The sequence below is a fragment of the Condylura cristata genome, unplaced genomic scaffold (genome assembly GCF_000260355.1).
Source record: "Condylura cristata isolate star-nosed mole 26May11 unplaced genomic scaffold, ConCri1.0 scaffold00004, whole genome shotgun sequence".
NCBI classification, from domain to species: domain Eukaryota; kingdom Metazoa; phylum Chordata; class Mammalia; order Eulipotyphla; family Talpidae; genus Condylura; species Condylura cristata.
Genome location: NW_004567105.1, coordinates 50,094,844 through 50,121,361, shown reverse-complemented (window position 1 = coordinate 50,121,361; position 26,518 = coordinate 50,094,844). Strand labels below are relative to the sequence as shown.

At 40.0% G+C, this 26,518-nt stretch overlaps 1 protein-coding gene and 1 long non-coding RNA gene across 3 annotated transcripts in view; one reads left to right on the top strand and one right to left on the bottom strand.

Moving 5' to 3' along the window:
• The window catches only part of ADAMTS9 (ADAM metallopeptidase with thrombospondin type 1 motif, 9), a 162,660-nt gene that overhangs the window by 133,782 nt on the left and 2,360 nt on the right, over window positions 1-26,518 (bottom strand). For both annotated transcript variants that reach the window (XM_004676000.2, XM_004676001.2), the window contains exon 3: window positions 21,917-22,079. In XM_004676000.2, the coding sequence (XP_004676057.1) occupies window positions 21,917-22,079 (163 nt within the window). The remainder of the gene's footprint in view (window positions 1-21,916; window positions 22,080-26,518) is intronic.
• The window catches only part of LOC105854770, a 118,377-nt gene continuing 117,652 nt past the window's right edge, over window positions 25,794-26,518 (top strand). The window contains exon 1 of the long non-coding RNA XR_001146291.1: window positions 25,794-26,245. This is a non-coding gene — a long non-coding RNA (uncharacterized LOC105854770). The remainder of the gene's footprint in view (window positions 26,246-26,518) is intronic.

The following is a 26,518-nucleotide window of genomic DNA, read 5'->3' as shown; positions in this document are numbered from 1 at the left end:
AAAAAAAAAAGTGCATGGCAAAATACACTTTGAGTAAAAAACAGAATTTAGGCAGTTCTCTTGCCTATTAACTCATAGACATACTTTAAAACTTTAATGTCACCAGTTTGTAGTTTAAAACAGGCAACCCAATTGTATGATTAAGAAGTATGATCATAAAGAATAATTTAAGCTAATAATAGCAACAAAATAAAAATTGTACATGTAAATATCTGACCATTATAGCCAATTGATGAAACAATCAGTTTTGTTCATGTTCAGTGATTTAGTAACTGTTAAAATAATGAAACCAAAGTAAACCATCGAGTTTTATGGTTTAGACAGATCACAAGTTCAACTTCTGTTTCATAGTAGGATTCAGGATAAGAATCTTTTTCTTCCAGTCTCTTTCTGTGTACATATACCACCTGAGTAATTTGGCTGTCACTCCAATTGTAAATCAGTCAATGATACAAAATAGATACTAATCAAGTACTCATTATATACCAAGCATTGAACTAGACAGACTTTTGAATGTTACCTTACAATTTCTCTCAGACTGACAAAATTATCTCTATTTTACACATAAAGAAAATAAGTCTCACAGATATTGAGTAACTTAGCCAATGTCACACTGCAAGAAGGTATGAGAAATGTGCTATGAATTTGATCAATAACCTAAGAAGTGCTCTTACTATTAAGTAAGTCTTCTCAGAGGTGAGGATTGAAATGGGCTCAAATGAATTTAAGCTGGAAAAAAAGAAATTGACCGAAGGACATTTTTATACAGACTAGCTGCTTTCAGTGGGTGCATGGAAACATGTTGAAAACTGAAATTTTTTAATACATGCCACTTATTTTTAAATTAAAAAAGTCCTTATTTAATGTCCCAAAACATATTTTAATATAATTTATTTTGAGCTGTAAAATATCAAAGGTTTTAAATTTGTTTTTCTATTTTCCATTTCATTAACTTCTGCTCTAATCTTTTTATTTCCTTTCATCTTCCTGTTTTAGTATTAATTTTCTCTTCTTTTTCCAGGGTTATAAAGAAAAAAGTTAGGTTATTATTTGAGATGTTTATTTTTTTTTAAAAGATTTATTTATTTGTGCATAAAGAACTGGGGTACAGGCCAGAGGCTCAGGGGCGGCGAGAGGCTTCACCAGAGACAGAGTGGGGAGCAGAACAGGCAGATCGACGAAGTACACTGCTGAGGGGAGCAGCGGGCGGGTCAGGAGAGGTCTGCCACGCCATGGGGCAGGCGGGAATCGAACTCATGCGGAAGCGGCTTTAGATTCTCAGTGCAGGGCTTTAACCCGCTGCGCCACCAGGGAGGGCCGAGATGTTTATTTTTAAAAGAGTCATCAATAGCTCTACAATGGTATAACTCTGTTTAAACTACATGTTCTATGTTTTGATACATTGTAGCTTCACTTTCATTCACCTCAAAGTATTTTCCAACTTCTTCTGCGACCTACTGTTTACAGAAATTTTTGAGTTTCCCATATTTTTTTTTCTGTTAATTAATTCCTAGTTTCATTCCACCTTAGTGAAAGAAGATACAATTTATTATATCTATCCTTTAAAATCTACTGATTTTTTTTTTCATGGTCCATCATATGTCTATTCTAGAAACTTTCAGTATGTTCCTTAGAAGAATGTGTACTCTACTACTACCAGGTACAGTGTTCCACAGATAAATGTTAGTGTAGTTAGTTTAGAGTATGGTTCAAGATCGTTATTTCCTTGCTGAGCTGCCTGAATATTCTATCCATTATTGAAAGTGGGGTATTCAAATTTCCAACTATTATTATTGAATTGTCTATTTTCTCTTTTATGTGTGGTCTTCATTTCTGCAAGCTTTTGCTTCATGTATTTTGGTGCTATAGTCTGAGGTGTATGCTAAATTTTAATATGCATTGACTATTCATTATAAAGTGCTTTGAAAAACTTTATTATATCGGTAAGGTGAAAAAAAAAAAAGGCAATCCATCATATAATATATGATTCCAGGCACATGAAATGTGTAGAACAGGGGAAATCTATAGAGACAAAAAGAAAATTAGTGACTTGGATGGAAGAGGGAGTAGGAATGTAGTGGTGATAGCTAAAGGGCACAAAGTTTCTTTCTCAAAAAATAGGTGTTCTATAATTAATTGTGGTGATGATTGCACTCATCTGAGAATATACCAGAAACCATGAATTACATATTTTAAAAGGGTAAATCACAAAGTATGTGAATTATATCAAAATAAAGTTTTTAGAAAGGAAAATATGTCAGTTTGTAAAAAGCAAGTCATTCTTAGTTAATGGCTCCTGTAAATATTAAATTTTGAAATAATTTATTTTTTATTTAGGAAAAAAAGTATACCTGCAGTGAAAGCAAACATACTCAGGAAATGCTATAAAAATTCAGTCTTTTGAGGACTAATCATTAAAAAATGTATTTTCAGAGAATCACCAAAGGAGATTTGAACAAGGAAAACCTGATAATGAATCAAAACACCAACTGGGAAAAAAGATTTTTGTTTAAATAACAAAGTAGGAAATATTGAGACTAATCATTGCAAAGTTATAGTTTCTAACAGAGAAAAATCCATGTAAATTGTAATATACCTGGAAGATATTTATTCACAAGTAACCTGTGCATCACAGAGATAATTTGGGATACTGTACGTGCCATGAAAATACAGGAACCAAATTACTTCTTCAGAATCTAAGTCAGTAGCGTGTGCATACGATATCCTGGGCTTTTACCTATCTGACCTTTTTTGCTGAAGAGTTGAAATCATATTTATTGCTCTAAGTAGACCAACTAATTTCTGTCACATCAATCATTTTGGAAAGTAATTTTATATTTATCATTAAAACTAGTATGAACTTAAAAGATTCAAATATTCACAATGACTACACATTCATGGATATTCTTATTGAGAATTTTAAAAAAGGTACTATAAAGTATAAACCTGCTCAACTCTCTTGCCTCTTAATAGAATATATAACAAAAGAGTGATTTCCACCAATGGACACACACTGTTGGGATAATAAGAGAGCATCCACATTTTTGTTTAATGAACTTTTAACATAATGGAATTTATGTTAGTGTTTCAAATTTGCAAATTTGCTAATAATTGTATCAAACTGGCCTACATAATGAAGTTTTACCCTTGGGGAAAACACAGTACAAAAGGGTCTGTGTATTTTGCTACCCCTCCTACCCCACATATAGATTAATATATTTTTTTAAAGATTTATTTATTTATTCATACAGAACTGGGGTACAGGCCAGAGTTGCGGAGGGTGAGAGGATTCACCAGAGACAGAGTGGGAAGCAGAACAGGCAGATCGATGAAGTACACTGCTGAGGGGAGCAGCTGGCGGGTCAGGAGAGGTCTGCCTCGCCATGTGGTCACCTCCGGGGCAGGCGGGAATCGAACTCATGCGGAAGTGGCTTTAGATTCTCAGTGCTGTGCTTTACCCCGCTGCACCACCAGGGAGGGCCTAGATTAATATTTTTATTACTTTTTATTTATTTTATTTTTTAAAAGATGTATTTACAATTGGAAAAACATGGAAGCAGCCCAAATGCCCAAAAGTAGATGACTGGATTAGTAAGATGTGGTACATATATACAATGGAATATTACTCAGCAACCAAAAAAGAGAAACACATGTCTTTTGCAGCAACTTGGATGGAGCTGGAAAAGATCATGCTTAGTGAGATAAGCCAGAAAGAGAAAGAAAAATACCGGATGGTTTCACTCATAGCAGGAGTATAATGGACCAGGCGAGAAAATAACAAAAATAATGAACAACCATATACCAGAGACATTCTGTCGGGGCGGAGTGGGGAATGCGATCAAAAACGGGGGGCGGGAGGGAGGAGGGAGGGAAATGCACGGGACTATGGTGGTGGCACAGGGATGATTTGGTGATGGGAAACCCGTGGGGATTACAATCGAGATGGGAAAAAAAATGTGCAAAATGATGTAAAAATAAACTTTGTAATAAAAAAAAAAGAAAAAAAAAAAGATGTATTTATGTATATAAGAGCTGGGTGTAGGTCAGAGGTGTAGGGGGTAAGAGGATTCACTAGAAACAGAGTGGGGAACAGAATCGGCAGATCCACTGAAATATACACTGCTGAGGGGAGCAGCAGGTAAGCCAGGAGTAGTCTGCTGCACCATGTGGGTCACTTCCCTGGCGGGGACAAAACTCATGCTTAGTGGCTGTGGCTCAATTCATAGTGCTGCAGCTGAACCACTGTGCTACCAGGGAGGCCCCATTAGTTTAGATTAGGTATAAATTAACTACCATAAAATTCATTCTTTCTAAGAATACAATTCAGTGGTTACTAGCATATTCAGAATTGTGTGACTATTACCAGGCTCTAAATTTAGGATATTTCACCACCCTAAAAGAAACCCTGCCCCAGTTACAATCACACCCCATTCCTACCTTCCTTCACTCCCTGGCAATAATTAACCTGTTTTTCATCACGGATTTGCCTATCCTAGCATTTCATACAAAAGGGGTCAGATAGCTTTCACTTAGCATAATGTTTTTAAGGTTCATTGTCATTGCAGCATGTTAATAATACTGCATTATTTGTTATTGTCAAATAATATCTCATTTTATTGATATACCAGCTTGTTTAAACACTTATGAACTGGTGGACTATTGTGTCCAACAATTCCTTTAAAAAATGCAGGTACATGTCCAAGTTTATGCATTTACATTTTCCTAGGGGTAAAATTGCTGGCTTATGTTATAATTATGTTTAACATTTTGAAAAACTTCCCAAAATTATTTCCCATGAGTTTGTACCATTTTCTTGCCTCTTCTTTATATTCAAATGTGGCACTCAGAAATAGGTAATTTTTTCGGAGCTCTTTTTCTCTGCGTATTCCTTAAAAATCAATCACACTTACTTAACAGAGCAGTCTGACTTAGTTCAAATCATAAAGCAGCATATTGAACTAAAGAGAGTATGCAGGTAGCAAATAAACTTGTGAAAATAGGCTCCAAATCATGACGTCAAGGAAATATAAATTTAAACAATGATGTACCACTAGATACTGTTTAGAATAGACAAAATCTGAACACTGACAATACCAAGTGCTAGTGAGAATATGGAGCCACAGGAACTCTCATTCATTGTTAGTGTATATGTAAAATGGTCCAGTCATTTTCAAAGACGGGATATTTCTTACCCTAATGAAACATAACTGTTACCATATGTTACCATAATATTTACACAAAGATGACGAGAATTTATGTCCACATGGATCTGCACATGGATATTTATGGCAGCAATAGTCATAATCATCAAAAGTTGAAAGCAACTGAAGATTTCATTTAGTAGGTAAATGGTAAAACTGTGGCACCTCCAGACAATGGAATATCATTCAGCACTATGAAAAGATATAGAAGAACATTAAGTATTGCTAAAGAGGAAGGAAATCTACAAAGGTTACATGTTGTATGATTGCAACTACATGACATTGTGGAAAATGCAAAACTACAGCAATAGTAAATGATCCGTGATGGTCAAGCTTTGGAGTAGGGGAGTAATGAATAGGCAGGCCACAGAGGATTTTTAGGGTACTGAAAATACTCTCTATGGTTCCCTAATGATGAATGCACGTCATTACACTTTTGTTCAAACCCACCAATTGTAAAGCACCTAGAGGGAACCCTAAACTATGACTCAGAGTGACTGTGCTGTGTCCAGTATAGTGCCACCCATTGTAATGAGTATCTCAGGTGGGGGAAGTTGATAGGCCATGGCAGGCATAGTGGTAAGAAACTCTACACCTTCTCAATTTTTCGTAAACCCAATTCTGCTCCAGAAAAACAAACTTAATGCAAAAAAATAGCACATGTACCTTGCATTCAGAAACAAATAAAGTATTTTGCAGTTTGAATCCTCACATGTGCATGAAAATAAATGCAGGCACATTAAAAATTTCTAACCTACCACTGTGTTTTCTAAAGCCACATCTGTGTTTTCTAAGAAGTCCAGGCACGATGACTTGTAATGTTTTATTCTAGTGAGGTAAGTTATTAGTTAATGCTGGCCTTTACAGCTGTTTTGGCCTTAATGGCTATGTAGGGGAAGCTGTAATGCTTGATACCACAAACAACCAATGTCCTAAGATCTCATGCTCTGAAGGAACCAGATTTCAAATCTTACTTGACCTTGGGCAAATAACTGTTTCCCTTACCCTCCTTTCTCCCACTTACAAAAATAAGAATAGTACCTATTTCTTAAAAGTAGCTTTAAGGAATAATTAGAACTTATGCATATTAAGTACCTAGTACATAGGAAGGAAACAATAACTACTGTGTTTTTTTCTATTCTTTCTATATTTACCAGTTCATAAAGTCATAAAGTGAATTGGAACTGAAAGGAATCACTTCAGGAAGAGTGCTAACAGTACTTAAAAATAACATATAATAACAATTTCAAAGATGTAAGCAGTTACTACCCTTAAATCATCTTTTCTGAGTCACTGCTCTTGGTTTTAGTCTCTTGACCTCTTAAACAAGCCTATAAATCTCTGCTTCCATCTTAAGGAGATGTTGACAAATAAATAAGCATAGGAAACAGAATATAGAAAATTCTTCGTGAATTATAATTGACATTTAAATAATTAATTCTCGAGCAATAATTTTGTGTAAGGTACTATATTAGTAAGGTATGCTGAAATAAACAACAATAACAAAACAAAAATTTTTAGATGCTATCATTAAAAAAAGCAGTTAAAAATTTAACATTTGCTTAGTTTTTAGTAAAAAATGTCTTCAATGAGTTTCCTTCTATGTTGCTATGAAATAAATGCACATAACTAAATAACTAGAATTATTTTAGAAACCAGTATTCAGACCTTGGTATTTGGCATTCACTTGAAGTGTTTGCGTCTGACTGAAGGAGACTGGGATGCTTACATTAATGTATGGCAAGTTAATTATTGTTCTGTTTTTATAAGGTTTATCAAAATTTAACTAACTTTTCTTAAGGCACCAGTGACCTCCTAGCCTAACTGGGTAGAAGAACCACAACATGGCTCTGGGGGAGGACGCCAGAGCAGGGGTAGTCCCCTTTGGGTTGCACCTGCACTCATGGCCGAAGGCAGTTGGACAAGTCTGGCTCATGGTTTCCATTTGGCTCCTGGAGCCAGAAAGACCTGGGTCACATTCCTGATCGGAGCAGCTCTAGCTGCAACTTTCATGGGCAGTTTCCTGCCCCAAAGTCAGTTTCCTCATCAGTAAACAGAGTATAATGACAGTGCACATCTAAAAGGGGAACTGTGAGGATTAAAAGGCATACACAAGGTGTCCCTGGTGGTTCAGGAGTAAGTCAGCACTGTGAAGCTTTTGCCAGCCACTGTGGCATGAGTTCGATTCCCGGCCCTGGAGGTGACCCACATGGTGCAGCAAACATCTCCTGTCTCATCCACTGCTCCCCTCAGCAGTGTATTTCACTCACTCTGCCTGTTATGCTCTCCACTCTGTCTCTGGAAAATCCTCTGACCCTCGGCATTTCTGACCTATACCCCGGTTTTTATATGCATAAATAAATAAAATAATTTAAAAAACCAGACATACATAAAATGCTCTTGGTGTAGAGAGGGACACAGAGGAAGGACCAATTAAGTGTTCAACATGTTATTGTTTTACTAGCAGTATGGAAAATATCCTCTTTTTATAAGCTCGTATGTTGACATTAGAGTTTCTAAGGAAAACAATTCTATGTCGGAAAGAATCTTCTGAAAGGATGGAGGCAGGGGAGGATGGGGAGAGGGAGAGAAGAGGATGGGGGGAGGGAGAGAAGAGGATGGGGAGAGGGAGAGAAGGCGGGAAGGAAGGAGGAAGGGGGGGGGAGGGAGCAAACTAAGAAAATGAAAGACCAGTCCCTGCTCCCATGGAACTTCCAATCTAGGTAACAGGCACATGTGACTGATAGTGAGGAGACATGGTCCGGAGATGTAATTAGATGTAAACAAATGGCCCAAATACTGCCACCTCTCTGCTGGCTCCAACAGCTGATAACACAGAGGGAACAAAAGGGAGAAGCCTCCACAGCATCCCCACCCTCTTTGTTCTAGGCAGACTTGAGATCTACACTAATCAGGTAAGTTCAGAGTTGCTTAAAGAAAGGCCTCAGTAGGAGAAACAAAGTCTGATGGAATCAGAGGAAGAGGGACAGACAAGCACAATGAAGGGAGGAAAGATAAAACCAAAACAATCATAAAAACAGTGAATGTTTCTCTAGAAACAATGTGTTTCCAGAAACTGGGTGGAGAAGGCATGGGGGGTGGGGAATGAGTCTGGAAGTGTATGAATGAAAACTCACCAAAGTTTAATCTTTTCTTTAAAGTGATCTCAATTTTCTAGGTTTGAAAACAACAGTGAATCCCTAGATCCTTAAAGGGGTCATGTCCCCAACCCATGTTTCTCAACAAACTGAGCTTGGGGGGGCGGGGGGAAGAAAAGCTACAAGTCCTGTGGACCCCAGCACTCCTAGCTATCATGGTGCTGGCGGGAAATAGGAACAAAAAGTATTGATGACAGAGATTTTGCTGCGCCTTCTTTCTGGCCCACCAGACCTTTGCAAGCAGTATTTCCCTGACAGTGGTTTATATAACATTAGTTCCAGAAGCTATTTCCCAAAATAACACAAGTACATTTGCAAAACATTTTATGCAGGGGGCCCATCTGAGACCTTTCTCTGTGCACATCAGCATTTTAAAAAGTCTCCAAGGGCCTCCCAGGTGGCACAGGGGTTAAGTCTCAATACTATGAAGCTATTGCCAGCCACTGCAACTTGGGTGCCATCCCAGGCCAGGGGGGAAACCACATGGCACAGCAGACCTCTCCAGTCTCACCCCCTGCTGCTCTCAGCAGTGTGTTTCATTCAGCCTGCCTTTCAGTTCCCCACCCTGCCTCCTGTGAGTCCTCTCACCAGCCCCACCCCCCTCAACCGCCCTTCCTGCTCTGGCCTATACCTACACTCCAGTTCCTGTATGCATAAATAAATCAATCTTCAAAAAAAAGAAAAAAGAAAAACTCTGGGAAGTCTCGTAGGAAAGAAACCAATTTCCATTTGCTTAATCATGTAACCAAATTTACTGGATATCGGCCAGTTCATGAGGCAGTGATGGGGATTAAAACATTCCTAGAAACAAGAGTATATTTAGGGGCTTTTCTCTGAGAGAGAGAAGAAATCACACTTTTAAGAAAACAACGGAGAAGCTTCCTGGAGTTGAGGGGAGGTAGGGGGCATTTGCAGCTAACTGAGAGCAAACTTTGCTGTCTCAGGTCTGCAAATGTAAACCAGGTGGTCCACGGCCAGCTGCTCCTTCCCTAACTGCGGTACTGAGGGTGGCAGCCACTGGTCTAACAGCACTGGCCAATGTGTGTTGATGCTCCCTCTGTCAGCCACTCTTCCCAAGCACTTTGCAAGGGTTCATTTGATTATCTCTCACAGCAACTTCACATGGTAGAGACTATTATCGCCATCTCGTAAATGAGACTATTTAGAAACACTTGAAATAACTTAAGAATATATTAAAAGAATATCTATTTGAAGTCATGTAAATGTTGCATAGACCCAGGCCTGCATTTTACCAACAAACTGCTTTCGCTATCGTTATCCTGGAAAATATTCAGTGGTAAATGTTGGCTTGGACTTACTCTACCTACGAGCAGTAAGGGGAGCGTGTCATGATGGCTGGCAGGGCTCTAGCGGCCCAGGGTCATCCTGTCCTACCTGGAGTCCATTTTTGTGGCCACCACTCAGTTCCCTTTGAGATGTGGCTTGGGAATGTATAAGCAGTGCTCTCCATAAAATGTGAATCACACAGGGAAATTAAGAACTTCAAGCAGCCACATTTTTAAAAAGACAAAAGAAACAGATGAAAAAGAAACAGATGAAACTTCAGGAAAGTTTGAGCTTTCCTGAATTCAATGTATGTGACCTTGGGGGAGTCATTTAAATTTTCGGTACCTCAGTTTCCTCATCGGTGAAGTGGGTTAATAATACTTCCTCCCTAACTGGCGGAAGGGCTCACTGATTTAATATACATGAAGAGCTGGACCAGGACCTGGTGCATAGTAAGTGCTCTGGGAACAATGGCCCTAGGGACTCAACTGAGCACAAGCACCCCTTTAAGTCTACTGGAAGTGGCTCCAGGCTTGGTGCTCTTGAATTTTACTGAAGCTCATGGGTGGCCCTGAGGCTGAACGTGATGCCTGTGGTGGGTCTAGGTATCATTTCCATGTCAGAGATTAAAGAGCAGTTGGGCTGGCGCTCTCTAAAGAAGCTTCTAAGCAACTCCTAAGGAGCATATCTCCCACATTCCTTTGATAGTCAAATCTCCCAGCTTTTATAGGCAACTAAGACTAGTGTATACAGCTGGGTCTACAGAAGAAACCCTTTCTCTTCCTGATGTCCTTGTTCCAAGGACCATGACATGACTGATTGCAGGGACAAGCTTTACTCAGATTACAGGCAAAACTCATGGGAAACCCTCCCAACCACAGGCCAATTGCTCTAAGCAATCTGGACCAGGTCGGATATTTTGTTACTGTATATTCATCTCGTGTTGTGATGACTTAATCTACTAAATGAATTAAAAGCCTCCTATCTTTCACCCTATTTTGATAAAACTTCTTAAGCCGTCTCAGTATGTTATTCTTAATTAGTCTTACACTTCCGGGAATAGTAGTATCTCCCAAACCTCATTTCAGTTGCACTTATGAACACACTCTCCCAGATGCCATCCACAGACAACTTCTTCTTGATTAACAGCTTGGAAAGAATACAGGGCTGGAACCCAGAGGCCCGTGTTCAGGGCCCTCTGTTTCACCCTGTCCTAGCTCCAATATTATGAATCCCTTTGAAATTTTGAGTCTTGATCCCCTTATCCACAAAAAAGACTAGAATAGAACTTCCCTCTAAAGTTCCTTCCAGCATTAAAAAATGTATGAGTTGTGAAATCTTAGATGATCAAAGTGAATAATGCTCAAAAATGAGATTTTGAGATTCAAAAGTGGCAAAGGCCAACAGTCTCTTCTCAGAGAGGGTGTGGAAGAAATAATGAAAGAGTAGACAGGGTAGGCAGGTAAAAAGAGACAGAATATCTCCAGCAGAGAGGCCAACATAAAAGAGGGAAGCTAGAGGTGATGCTAAAATCATGCTGTGTACAATGTACACATCTCTGTTACTTCTTGTGAAGTGCTTATTTTGAACCTGCTAAAAGAGACCATATTTTCTTTTTAGATTTACAAGATGGGGGTGTAGACTAGAGGTACAGGAGGTAAGAGGATCCACCAAAGACAGAGTGGGGAGCAGGGCAGGCTGAGGTACTGAAATATACTGCTGAGGGGAGACAGAGGTCTCCTCTGTCATGTGGGTTAGCTCCCTTGCTTGGGTCCAGGGACTGAACTCATGCCACAGAGCCTGGCCATGGCTGGATAGAGCTGAGATTTTAACCCCTGTGCCACCAGAGAGGATCAGACTATGGTATCTGAAAGCTATTTCCATTTCCTCTAATCTGACTTGTTAAAATGGGATAACATCAACTATAAGGATATGGAAATTGGTTGGAAGAAAAAACAAATTAGTATATAATCAGTGATGATTGGGAACACTCATATTGCCCACAAATCAAAGTAGGATCTGTGGGAATAATGGAGCACCGTGCCAAATTTTTCCCCTCAGTGGCACGGTATATGCAGGCTGAATCTCCCACTGCTAATTTCTGTCTGCCTGTCTCACTGTTCTCACTGTTCTCCGACTTCCTCTGGCTTCCTCCCACTGTGCACACATGCACAAAAGAATACAGCTGTACTCTTAGGTATCAGGACCTCCTCAGCAACTGTGTTCAAAATCCAAGAAAACACTTTTCCATTATATATATGTATATATATATATATATATTTACACATATATAAATGTGTAAACATTTATAAAATAAAAACATCAACCTGTTTCTATTGTATCAGGACCTCCTCAGCAACTGTGTTCAAAATCCAAGAAAACACTTTTCCATTATATATATGTATATATATATATATATTTACACATATATAAATGTGTAAACATTTGTAAAATAAAAACATCAACCTGTTTCTATTGACGTAGACAATGTCTTTGAAGAACAAGGTCAAAATCAGATTTTTCCTAGTCCACATCTCTGCACCTGTGTCTTAACATTCGAGAAATCACTGATTTCATTGTTATGTGAATGTATTAGAGGGCAGATACACAAATGTTGATGACATAGCCTATTACACACCTAAGCAATGCTTGAAAGCTATGTCTCTCTATCATGCTTCCCTGAGCATGTCCTGTGTCCTGTGACAGCATGAGATCTATGGCACATGTAACATCTACAATAACCTTAGGAAGCTGTGTGTAAGCCTCAATCTCTGGGAGTCTGAGAGAAAATATTTGCAAACAATATAGCTGAGAAAAGGCTTATATGCAGAACATATAAAATATTTCAGTAAGAATCAAGCCAGTAAAAAGAAAATTTTTCAATTTCAAAAGATCTGAAGATATTTCACCAAAGAAAATACATGGGTAGCAAATGAACACATGAATAGATACTTAATACCGTTTATCATTAGGGAAGTGCAAATTAAAGCTATGATGAATTACCACTTATACTTATTACAATGGCTAAAATAAAAAACAAAATCAGAACAAAATATTGGCAATGCCAAGTGCTGATGAGGATGCAGTGGAACTGGAAATCTGATATCCTTCTGGAAGTTCTGCAAATTGGTTCTGATACTGTGAAAAGCAGATTGGCAGTCATTTATAAGATTATACCTGGCAATCTCACTGCAGGATTTACCCATGTGAAATAAAAATTTCAGTTTATCCAAAATTTAGTATCCAAAGTTATAGTGTCTTTGTAATTGCCAGTCATTTCCTAACATGGCAACTGATAAATGGTGTATATATATGGAATAGAACATAACTCAGCAATATAAAAGGATGACTTATGGATACGGGCAGCAATGTGGATGAACTGAAAAAGTACTGTGCTGAGTGATTCTGGAAAAGACCAAACTGCAGAGATAGAAAGCAGAATGTTGACAAAGGACACCAGAGACTGTCCTGTATCTTGGTTCTAATGATGATGATCTAACTGCATGCGCTTGTCAAAACTTGCAGAATGTTATATTAGAAAAGATGACTTATTGCATGTAGATTGAACCTTAGTGGAAATAGAAAACACTAGAACTTATGAATGGAAAACACTAGAATATATTAATAAAAACTTAGCAGAAAAAAGTCTGAGGCTAATAATGTCAACTTGAACTTTTTCACAGACCACAGGTCAACTGCACTTTTACTGCTCCAATTCAATTCTAAAGTCACAAGAAATGGGGGATAGTGAAAAAAACATTTTTTTTTTACTAACATTTGCCCTCAATGACTGTGCACCTTTAAGCTCACAGCCCACATGTACATCAACCACTACATATTCCACTTCTTCACACTCCTTTTTGTGACATTCAGGATGTTTTGTATTTAATCATGATACCCAACTACACAGACTATCCAGAAGTTTGGTCTAGACATGAGCAGACTTTGGTCACCCATACATGTTTCTGTAATACACCAATTATCATAAAGAACCTAATACTGGAGGCACTGTATTAAATGAAGAAAACAGAGTATTCTATAATGCCTTATTTCAAGAAGACAGCCCCCTTAGGGGAAGTGTTCAAGGGACCTCAGATTAAGCCCAAATACCTCCTGACACTATCAGCTTGAACATCTGACCATCCCTTTTCTAGAAGGGGCGTGCATTTTAACTGGTTCCAGGGGATTACCGGGAGGGTGAACAAAGTAGCCAGTTTCTGTATCACCCTTTATTCTTAGCACAGAATGAGTTTCTGAAGCAAAGGTCTGATGACAGGTGACAGGGAAAGGTCCTGATTTGGGGCTGAAGGTGAATCAGGCAGCCAGCCCCCTGGCTATCTCCAGATCCAGAAGTTTATCATAAGGGCTGCTGGGAGGGGCAGGAAAGTATGTCTTAAATCAATGAAACCTAATCTCAGGTCCAAACCTAACTTGCCACTTTACATTTCCAGCTGCAAACTGACTCTTTGGGCTTAAGACACAGGCAAGTGAAATCGTAAAATGGCAGAAAAGGTAGTCTGAGTAAATACTGTAAATCTAATGATAAGGGGTGAGGGTAAGAGAGCTCTCAATGTTCTCCAGACAAAAGGTCAAAAAGCAGCCTAAACACTCTGCCTTTTGTGCTTAATGAAATTATCTGATAAACTCCTCAATTCCTAGAGGTTTTGTTCCTACAAAGATTGGGGGCTGGCCCTGTTCTTTCAAATTTTTGTAAATGCAGCCTGACTATTTGATGATAAAGATGAATCAAAGAGTAAAAGAAAGAGAAAGGAAAAAAAAAGACCACAGAAAACAAAGCTAAAACTAGAATAAAAACAGCAATTTTAACAACAGCAATAAACAGTGAAAAGTCATTTAAAAGCTTAACCAAATGCAGTACGTGGCCTTATTTGAATTACAAACTAAAACAATGTAAGGAGAGCATTTCAGGGACAATGAGGAAATTTTTATTTTATTTCTTTTTCTTTTTTAATTTATATATATACATATATTTACATTATTGTTCATTTTACAATAATGTTTTCTACCCCCAACCCCCAAGGTAATATGGAGGGATTATTATTATTTGCTCACCATGATAAATATTACGGTTATATAGGAAAATATGATATTTTCCAGTGATATATATTGGAATAGAGAGAAAATGTCATGAAACCTGGATTTATTTTAAAATACACCAGCAAAAGAAGGAAAATAAGCAGCAAATGTGGGAAAACCTTAGTTGTTAAATGTAAATCATGTGTTTGTGGTGGTTTATTTTGCTACTGCCTCTACTTTTTAAGTAGAACATGTTCCCAAGAAAATATTTTTTTTAAAGAACAAAATAAAAACCTAAAAAGAAAAATGAGTAAATGAGAACATATGAATGAAATAGCTCTTGAATTAGAATTTTCTACTTTACTATCTGATAGTGATTTTATTGGAATATAGCACTATTAACACTAATGTTATAAAAAAAAAGCACTATTTTTATTTAAATGCCACAAAGAAAATAAAGCTGGAAAAATAACGACAAGAGTTCAGTTGTTTAAAACAGTAATTTCCTAATAATTTATAAAGGAATTTTGAGGTTATTGCTTATTGACTCTTAGACATAGTCATTAAAGAATATAAAAAGGGAAAAGAGGTAAAAAGTAAAAGACTGATGAGGATCAATATAGGGTAAAGGAAAGGGTTTCTGGCCAGAATAATAAATCCCAATACCAGAAACCATCTTCAAATATACGAATTAGTCCTGGGTAGGTGCCAGCTGTTTCCCTACACACTCTGAACAAGTTCATTTGCCTCTCTGAGTTTAGTTTCCCATTAGGAAAATGGAAATAATCAGGGCGTCTTTCTCCCAGGGAACTGTTCCAGGAGTAAATTAAATAATCTGCAACATGCTTCCACATAGCTCAGTTCATGCTGCCTTAAATGTTACCTGCTCCTATGTCCACGAAAGGAAAGGGCCTGATGTATGCAAAATGTGTGGGAAAATGGAGGCAGGCTAGCTGCAGAGAAGTCACTAATTAGCCAGCAACCACTGACCGCTTGGGCCTAGGCAGAACTGTGAGGTCACCCAAAGCTTCTGTTAGTGCCTGGAACCCACTAGCTGTCTCAGAATTGTTTACTTAAAACCCCCTCAGAGGTCTGCTTCTCAGTTCTTGCTCTCTTACTCCATTTGGGCCTGATTCACAGAGCAGCAAATCTAATCAGCAAATCTATGCTAAATTATTAATGGGAACTGAGAGGTTAATGTGTAACAAGTATGCACGCCAACACAGGCATGCTGCAGACATAAGGCTGCCTGGAGTCTGTGGCATGTTGGTGAGAATTCCAGGCACCAAGCAGCCCTCCTCAAATCAAACTGAATTCTAGGCAGGCATTTCAGAATTCTTGCCAGCAAAAGTAATTTATATATAAATGCAATTTAATCAAAGCAGGAACAGGCCAAAAAAAATTCTCTAACTAGACCAAGACAAAAAGGTTGTGGCTAATGCTGTTTATGAGCTCTGTGTCACTGTTGGACAAATCAGTTTCATGGACTTCTCAGCTTTTCCATCTGCAAAATGGAGGCTGAGGTGAGGATTAAAATACTTCATGTATTTTATCATGTAAAGCACCTGGAACACAACACGTGTCCAACAAATGTTAGCCATTGTGTGTGTCACTTAGGGTTGGATTAGATGGAAGTTAAATAAGGTGCTGTGAAAACTGAAGATTTTCTAAAGGCAGTTTCCATTTGTGTTGTCAGTGTATTCTGGCTCACAGCTGAAGGCCAGGCCCACCTCCTACCTGCTGTGAGACTTTGGATAAAATGTTTGACCTCTCTGAGCTGCAATTGTTTCAACTATGAAATAAGGATGATATCTATCCTCTAGTGTTGATTAACATATTACACATGCTAATGTTTGTAAAGTATGAAGCATAATGACCTCATATGCACATAGTAAGACCCCAAGAAATGGCGGCTTTATTTATCATCTTATATTTTCCAGCCTTATGATCACAGCCTTGGGAGCCAAGCCAAGAAATGACAGTATGTTCCAATGAGAATGATGGAAGGATCCCCAGGGCTCATGGAGACTAAGCCATGGTAACCTCATGGTCAGCCCAAAAGGCCAAAGACTATTAGCTGGGTCAAGATGGCCTCTCAGCTTTGCCCAGCCTTGGTATCCCAAAGAAGTAGCTACAAGAAAGGTGTCTTAGATGTCCCTTTCTCTCCTTCCTTTATTACTTAGCTCTTTCCTCACTCCTTTTCCTCTCCCAACCCCCCCAAAAAAGCATGAATTTGACTTGGCTATTGGTTACTGATGGTGGGTGACATAGAGTTATAAAATAACTACAGGCACTATACCTATTTCTTTTTCACCTATATTTGCTGGTTATGAAACAATTAGAGGGCCCACAGTTTAGAGGTACAGAATGAAAACAAAAATACAATATAAAAAACAGGTAAAGTCTATGTGCTCGCTAACCAAAACTTTCATGCATATGACTTACAGACCTTTTTTTTCTTCGTACAGAATGTGTACCCATGTACACTATCACTTTTTGAAAATGAATTCATACCATACAGATTAGCTCATCAACTGCTTGTTCACTCTACATGTACAAATGTACATAGATATAATGGCCACATCTGTTAACATAAATCATGCCATCACTTCTGAAAGCTGCACAAAATCTACTGAAAACATACCCCAGAAGTTACTGACTTATTCTCCCACCACTGAGTACTAAGGTTTCCAGCTTTTACTCTAGTAAACAGCACTTCACTGAATACTCTCCCATAAACTTCTTTATACAACTGTCCAATTATGTCCTTAGGAGGGGCACAAATGGTCATTGAATATACAATTCTTAAATGCCTTAAGAAACAAAAAACAGCTGGTGTGGTTATTCTGGGAAAGTAAGGAGAGATTTTAGTCACAGAGAAAAACACTGTCTTTTAGGCTCAGGCAAACAAAACAAACTTCTGCTGGCCTTCTCTCCTGGATTCCTCACTCAACTGCCAGGAAATAGGACTATCTCACTGATAAGAACAACTAATTCCTCTAGGACAAAATTCAGGGCCAAATAGAGTATTTACGAGATAGAACTTGGGGTTTCATGTGAAAATGCAATGTGAAGGATCAGCAGGAAGTGGTTATAAAAGCAACAAAACCTTTAGGGTGAGACTGCCAATTAGCCCCCCAGTGTGTGGGTAGACACATGGTGGGTCAGCTCAATGACCTTCCTGAGGACCCACTGAGTTGGGGACACCATCGTCACAGGGTTGTATACCACAGGAAGAGAGCCATCCCCACACCCCAACCTGAATGCCAAGGACATACAAACGGGCTGAAAAACATAAATGCAAAACAATTCAGTGGCCCCCTTGTATACACAAAGAGAAAACTGAAGGTGTTGAAAAAGAGACGATCCAGGAAAGGCAGCTACTGGGTGGAGAGAAACTTGTACAAAAACATAACTTAACAGAAGACGCAGGCAGAGTTGTCAGCTCTGCCACTTGGCAAGGCAAGTCCCCAAAGCCCTTTAAGACCAGGTTGTCAAGAAGCTATAAGCTTCATCACGGAAGCTGATTGGCTCTAGTTTTGAGATTTCCTTCCCAGTCTTAATTTCTATTCTCATGATTTTTTTTTTTTATTCTACCATTCGGAGATTATCCACCATCTGCTTAATGCTGTCCCGTGAGCTTTCATAATTTCATGGTCATTTAGTCCTGACTACAGCTTGGAAGGTGTACATGTTAGTCTCACTTTATGCTTTAAAATATGCTCAAGGTCACACAAATTGACAGAAATAAGGGAATGGTTCCTGGTTTTATCCTCCTGATACAGAGGAGTTAATAAATACTTCATGGCTGAATGAATAAACATACACATGAATGAATAAATTAAGCTGCAAACTTCTTTCTAAGCCCCTGAAGATGTTACTATATCAGACTCATACACATACCTATTCAATACATTATCACAGAATCTGTTATTGAAAATTGGAAAAATATCAAGAGTCAGGAAGAAGAAACACTTAGATTGCATCTGCACGCAGCAATCTAATAGTCTTAGAGCAGACCATTATAAAGAGAGAGCAGTCTCTTGGCAGACCCCTGTGGTCCAGCAAAGTAAGAGTTACACATAGCTCAGCAGGGGGCTTGCAGGGATAAGGTTTGGGCTATCTTAAATTCTGATGGGGTTGGTGTTGAATTTACAGGTATCACTCCTGGAAATACATAACTTCTCGGGACTATAGTATCATTTCTATTGAATTAGCATGTTAATCTGGAGCTGACCCCTACGTTTTTTTCCAACTCAAATATTCTGTCAGCCTATGGGATGATAAGATAGAAGGAAATGCTGGAGAAAGGCAGGTCCAGGGCAATGAAGCATTAAATGATGTAGTGGTTTTTGCCTTGAATCCACATTTAGCAGCCACACTCACATTGAGCTGAACTTCTGATTTCACTGGAGTAAACCCACCTTGTTTTGCTCAATGTCATTTGTCCAGCAGAGGCTTTTGTTAAGTTTGAAGAATCTGTATATCTGTATTTGTCTGAGACCCCCTGGTATACTTATAGAGTTTACTTTAGTTACCAACCACAGCTAGATAGATGGAAAGAGGGTGAATGGATTAATGTTCTATTCTCAGGCAGCCTTTTTCCTTTCTGACCTGAGACTTTCCCTACGCCCCATCTAATTTCACTCTCTGTGCAAAGGCTAGCTAGTTTTGGAGGTTTCCATGACTTGCTGGTCTGTCTCTCTAATGGATGCTGGTGAACTGGGCCATATTCCAACTGTTACATCTAACTGTTTTGAGCCTCCTGCATCTGAATTCAAAGAAGGGGTGCAGAAACAGATGGAAGAGCGAAACCAGCATAACAGAGACCAGGAGAGACCAGTGAAAGCGCCAGGAGAGACCAGTGGGAGAGCCAAACAAAACTGCTGGGTTCCCAATTCATTACCTGGGCAAAGGAAGAGCATGCTGTATTGTTCACTGGCAAGCAAAAACTGGCAAGAAAACAAAAAATATGCATTGCTGTCTTGGAAGGTGGCACTTTGGACCCAAATACCAATACCAATAAAGATTAGAATCCAAGTTAGGTTTTTTGTTTTTTAATTAAGGTATCTTCTGTTGTCCTCAATCCTCATCTCACTTTTTCATATTCCCTCCCCTTTTTTAATAAAGATTTTATTTATTTATTCATACAGAACTGGGGTACTGGCCAGAGGTGCAGGAGTGGTGAGAGGGCTCACCAAAGTCAGAGTGGGGAGCAGAGCAGGCAAACTAATGAAGTTCACTGCTGAGGGGAGCAGCAGGCAAGGCAGGAGAGGTTGGCCACACCGTGTGGTCACCTCCGGGGTGGGGATCGAACTTGCACTAAGGTGGCTGTGGCCAGCTTGCAGTGCTGCACTTTAACCTGCTGTGCTACCAGGAAGGGTCCCTTTTTTTTGTTTTTAACATAACTTGATAACTTGTCCTCCTGTCCAGAAAATAAATGATTGATTGACGTAGGTAATTTTAAAAATTGAGCATGATTTTTTTTTGAATGACATTATTAAGTAAGATTTCTCTCTCTCTCACAACCCCAAACTCATGCACAGAGAAAGTATGGGAAGGAGTAAGAGAGCCCATCATGGTTTGTCCTTAGGGGCTAGTTACCTTGTGTCTGACAGCCCTGTCTTCTTTACTATATACAATGGAGTTAAAAATGGTGCCCACCTCCTGGAACTGCAGGAAGCATTAAAAGGAATAGCAAAGGTAATGTCCCTCCTAACACCTTTCCTTGACTCTTTACAGAATATCTTCTGTATCCCATCTAGCTCTAGGGGTAAGAACACAGCACTGCATAAGATAAAGCCAAAGACCTTAGATGGTCTTTGCTACTGCTTGGCTACCACTCAGGAATAAGTTGCCAAGGCTATATTCCATTAAAGAATTCACTTTAGAAATAATTCCAGGAGAGAATAGGATATCACACTTTGTCCCAGGAGAGGAATGGGGTGCAGACATAATAAGGAGGAAGAAATGGTCATTTCAAAAGCAGTGAGAAAGGTCCCTACTGATCACAGTTGGATAGACCAGCCATACATTGAGAAGGTTCTTAATTGGGAGAAGCAACTTTAAAAAATAAAGAATAGAGAGCAGCATAAAGGTTTAGAAATGCCAATTCCAAGAATAAAAGTAGTATTTTAACCAGCATACTAAAACAGGATCAAACTAGGGGATAATTGCTAATGATAAGCTATCATCAGGGAGGAAGTAACCAGGCTTCAAAGACAGGATTGCTTCAAGATTGCAGATTGGGAAGCACAGACAAGCATATGTTTCTTGAAGCACCCAGAATGACACCTCTTGACTAAGCATGTCAGCATAATCCCTCAAGGAATCGTTTGGCCAGGACGAAGGAATCTACACACACCCTCCACCGGCTAGTCTTGGCAGGCAAAGTCTAAATTGACTGAAACCTGACAGTGCCATCAACAATTCCATCCCCATATTTCCAAAACCCATAAATCAATAGTTAAACTGAAGTTGATAATAAAGCTCCGTAGACATGGGGAAGTTTTTGATAGTGTCATTTGTAGACTTGGTTGCAATCCAACATGATAAAACAAAACAAAATATAAAAACGCAGCTAAGTAAAAAGTACCAAGAGAACACATGCAATTGCTGATCGGGGGGCGGGGGGATATGGCTATCACAGCCTCAAAATATTACTAAAGTTTGATCCTAAAAATTAGCAACTCCACCAAGAGGCAGCTGCACCCAAAATAAGTTATGAGCCACTGCTATTTGAGTGCAAATCCTGACTGTCACTTGTCAGCTGCTAAAAGTCACTAAGGCTCCCTTTAGATTTCCCAGAGATCCAGTGAGAACATACCTACCTTGCTGGAAAATTAAATAAAAGAGAATGTAGGGCCCTCCCTGGTGGCGCAGCAGGTTAAAGCACAGCACTAAGAAGCTAAAGCCCAGCCCCTTCCGCATGAGTTCGATCCCTGCCTGTCCTGGAGGAGATCCACATGGTGTGGCAGAACTCTCCTGACAATCCCGCTGCTCCCCTCAGCAGTGTACTTCGTAGATCTGCCTGTTCTGCTCCCTGCTCTGTCTCTGGTGACTCCTCTCACCCTCTGGCCTGTACCCCAGTTCTGTATGAATAAATAAAATCTTAAAAAAAAAAAAGAGAATGTATATAAAGTACTTTGTAGGCTGAGAAAGAGAAGCATCTTTGTAGGGTGGAAATGAAACCATCTCAGAGTCAGGACCGCTGCGTAAGCAAGAAGCAAATACCTGAGGTGTCACACACACGCCTTCCCACGGAGGGCTCTCTGTGAGGGGTAGTGCGCCTATAGATAATGTGCGGTTTGTTTTGCTCCTCTTCATCTTCTTGTTCATCGATGGACAGTAGTGGTTCAATAAAATAATCCCCATCATGGGACCGGAATGTGCCCAGCTGCAAAGAAGAGAGACGTGAAGTTGATTTAATATAATTCAGTTATTGGGGAAACAATAACTGTGGAAAATGCCAAGCTGAGGAAGTACCATTTCACCCAGTGGCTTTCCCCAAGGGCTGCTTCAAGGGAAACTGCTGCTGACATATTTGGAAAAACAGTTTATTTCCACTCTCTGCCACATCAGCACCTTGCCCTGGCACCTGCTACCCAAATATGTCTCTAAGAAATACTTCGTTGGTTCTCAAGTTCTAATCATACTAATTCCTATAGGCTGCTGAAAGAGAGTTTTTGAGTCTTGAAACTTGGGACTGGTGTGAACCCCAGAGGGGAAGAGCTGCCCTCCTGGAAGTCTTCTGAGTTCAAATTCAGGAACCATATCTCAACCACCAGACATTTAAACCCATTAGTTCAAATCCTGATTTTGTTACTTATCAGCTGATAATAGTCTCCATCCTTTCTCTTGCTTCCCTATCTGTACAACAGAAATATACCTACCTCACTGAAACGATGACATGCCTCCTATGACCTGGGCACACGAGTCACTGCCCCTTTCCTTTGATAGGGTGCAAGGTTCTGGAGAGAGGCTATCTTATGTTTCAGGCCATAGTCCCACCTTTACCTACCTACCTTAGCATGTCCCTTGACTACTCTGAGATGCAGCTTCCTTATCAACTGGGGATCAGAAATATGTATTGTAATACTGCAGACTGAATAAGAGACTGTATGTAAAATGTTTAACAAAGTGATAACTTTTAAGGGCTTAGAACATATTAGTGGCTTTGGTGGTGGTCATTAACCAACAGACCACAATTTGCTTTTCCCAAACATTCTAAACACAGTGAAGAGGAAAACTCTTTCTCCTGTCCCTCCTACATACTTATTAGTTTTCCTAATGAAAAATTATGTGCGAGGCTAAATCACCCAAAATCAAATATTATAAGAATACTGGAAAGTTCCTATACCATATTAATGGGCAGAGTTTAAGGGAGAAAACCACCATTATTTCTTTTCCCACATGGGGCAAAACAAACAAAACAAAAAACAAGCAGATGCCCTTTTCCTGACTGACCTTGAATGTCCTTGACAACGTTAGTGTCTTCAAAGAGTTTGTTCAAAATTCAAATAATTGGACTCCAACCCAGATCTGATCTAATGTCTGAAAATTTCAGTGGCAAGGTGCAGGAACTGGCAATTTAATGAGATTCTAGTGTATTCTTATGTGGTGAATTTTTGAACATATGAGGGTAGGTAAAACACAAAAGCTTCCAAACCTTAGCCTGGAAAGATTTTTACAGAGTTAGCGATTTGGGCATTAGACCATACATAAAGATTCAGGGTTTCCAGAGATAGGTCAAGAAACTATTTTTAAAAAACTTTCAGAAAAAAAAAAAGAAAAGGCGAAATAGGGCTCTTTGGGACAGAATGGGTAGAACTTGAGGTGAGTATGCCAAGTGAGAAAGTAAAAAAAAACAACTATCAGATGCTTTCCCTTATCTGTGGAATATAAGTAATCAAAAAACATATACTGAAAAAGCGCACGCACACACACACACACACAAGAAACAATTCCTAGACTTTGGGAAAAATATGCTGGTTCCTAGTGGGACAGGGACAGAGGCAGAAGGGTATAGGAAATTGGCACTAGGGGTTTGGTGGCGAATGAGTGAATCATGTGTCTGTCAGGAGAAGTAAAGATGTAGCCCCCAAGTTATAAAGACAAGTAAATGAAACAAATTAATTAAAAAAGAAAAAGTCCTTTGACTTTCTTACTTAGCGTACTTACCTCATGATCCACCTATTCTGTCCCCCAGAGAATGGTTTCATTTTTTTTTCTCAAAAAGCATAAATTAAGAAATGAATAGTTTGCCCATGATCCATAGCCACTGACTTAAGGAAGGGACAGCTTTGGGGTGGTCAAACTAAAAGAAGAGTAGCTGGCTACCCAAGAAGATATTTGACAAATTCATTCTCACCCAACCAACTCTTCCGGCTTTCAGAGCGCAACACTAGTCCTCTGTGAGCCACAGAGGAGGAAACGAAACGTACATCACTGAAGCTTACAAGACACAGGCAAAAGTATTTGAAAAGAGCCGGGGAGCTCATTTCATGAAAATATGGCACCTTGGATTGGTAAAAGGGGAAACTAAGGCCAGAAAGAAGGGACTTGTGCAAAGTTCCTCTTCAATCGTCAAAAAGTGGCTAAACAATGTCAGTACTGAGTCAAAAACGAAGCTATTCTATCTACTCCAATGCCTTTTATTACAGAGCTTTGAAATATGCTTTATGGATATTGTCAAGGAGGTTGTATGAGACCCCCATTCTACCAAAAACCAACTGTATGAGACCCTGAACGTCTCCAACTCTCCAAGCCTCAGAGTCTTCATCTTTAAAATGAGTTGTTGTGAGGATTTGAGTAAGATTATGGACATATAGCACCAGGCACTTCAGCAAAGTTCAATGAGACTTCTACACGATGCCAAGTTAACCTTGTTGCCAACTCACACATTAGTTTGCTTGATGGAAAAGTAATCCTTCCTCGGCAAAGGTGACCATTTATTCAAACACGTGAACTAAGAACCCACTAAGGACCCACAATGTACAAGGCTTCAGTACGAGAGTAAAACACGCTGATGGCAGGAGAAGGGGACAGGACATGTGTACCAAGAACCGAAGTGCAACCAGCAGCACAATCATAAGACATACTGCTAAGGATCTGAGAAGTTGGGGAGGGACGATGATGCCTGTGATGATGCCTGTCTGAAGGACTAGGAAGAGGCTTCCTAGAGAAGACAAGTAAATGACACTTGTGATTTACGTGTGTGAAGATGCATGAGAAGATCAAGTAAATTTAAAGGTGCAAAGGTAATGAATGAGGTAAGACTAGAATGGGAGGAAACTTGAGAGAAAGGAGCAAAAGCAGATTGAAACACAGAATTTGTGGAAGATTGAAAGATGAGTTGGAGTGTGCCCATGTGAGGAGGTCTGTTATAAAAGGTCTGAAGTGCCACGTAGAGGAGTTCATGACTGCTTACTGGGCAATGTGAAATAAGATGACAGGGCAGTGATGGGATCTTTAGCCCAGTGAGTAACAGGTGACTTACTTGTTAATGTGTGCTGCCCCAGCTTTCCAGGAAAAGGGTGAAGGAGAAAGCCAGATGGAACTGTCCTCTCTAGGAATCAGTCCTAGAGAGAAAGGACCGAGGGCTGGAATCAAGGTTGAGGTGTTCGTAAGAGGCGAGTGACACACTTGAGATAGAGTTTGGGAAAACTGGTAACTGGCTGGGTGTGGGGGAGAGGGCGGTTGGCATGGCCCATTCTGTATCTCATTCTAAAAAGCGAAAGATTTCTACCAGAACAGCACAATACTACCTCATGTAAGTGGTAAGGAAAATCTTGGGTTGAAAGATAAACTGAAGGAGTGAGGGCTTGGGAAGTGGCTTAATCCATAAGAGATATAGTGTGCATATATTTAAAATGAAATTCAGACATTTTTTCCAGAAAAAAGAACCAGATAGTAAATTAAAGGTAATTTGGGGTTATCACCGTGCAACCAGTAGTTTCTGGAGCCCCGGACCTCAGTTCCCAAAGAGCGTTACCCCTGACACATCCGCGTGCCCGTTACCACCCAATAGAAATTAAGGTCCTGCGCAGCAAAATATTTATACAACCGCTGGAGCCACTCAGCGGGGTGTGGAGGCGTGGAAGGAGGAGGAGTAAAGGCTGTTTACAAACTTGACATACACACGCAGTGCTAATCGCCAGGTTCTGGAATTGGGGGTTACAATCTTGGGATCTAGAGGCGTTCTGATACCCGGGGTCAGGCACCTGACTTATGCCCAGCGAGGACACAACTTAACGAAGAACGGAAGGATTTCTGCGCTCTGGCCCTCTATCTTAGGGCAGCGATGACTCACTTGCAGCACCCCATCCCTCCTGGCCAAACTGTGGTCTCCGCCCACCCCCAACCATCTCAGCGAAGCGCTGCTGCGGCTCCGGGTGCGTTGTTGGGGGGATAACAAGGGCACAATTCCATCCTTTGTCAGTCTCCGGGCTTTTTCTTTGCTCCCCACCCAAATCTTCGCTGAGCAGCGGAGATCGATGCGACACCCAGACCCGGAACTCCAGACCCACCAACAGCGCCCGGAGGGGCCAGCCAAGAGCCCGGGTAAGTATTTCTGCTCTTCGGCAGAGAAAAGTGACGGGGGAATGTGCTGCTCAGGGGCAGAGTAAACAGCAGCGGCTCTCAGTGCGCACTGTGCTCTGCGCTGGAGGAGAGGACTGGGAAAGTTTCTGCGTCATTCGCGCGTAGTAGAAACGCACGTCGCTTGGGAAAGTCAAGGACCACTCTTATTTGCGCAGAAACCTTACGGCCAATTTCCCAGCGTCGTTGAGGGGTAAAGGGCGGCAGACGGATGGTCTGTAGTACCCACTGAAGGGC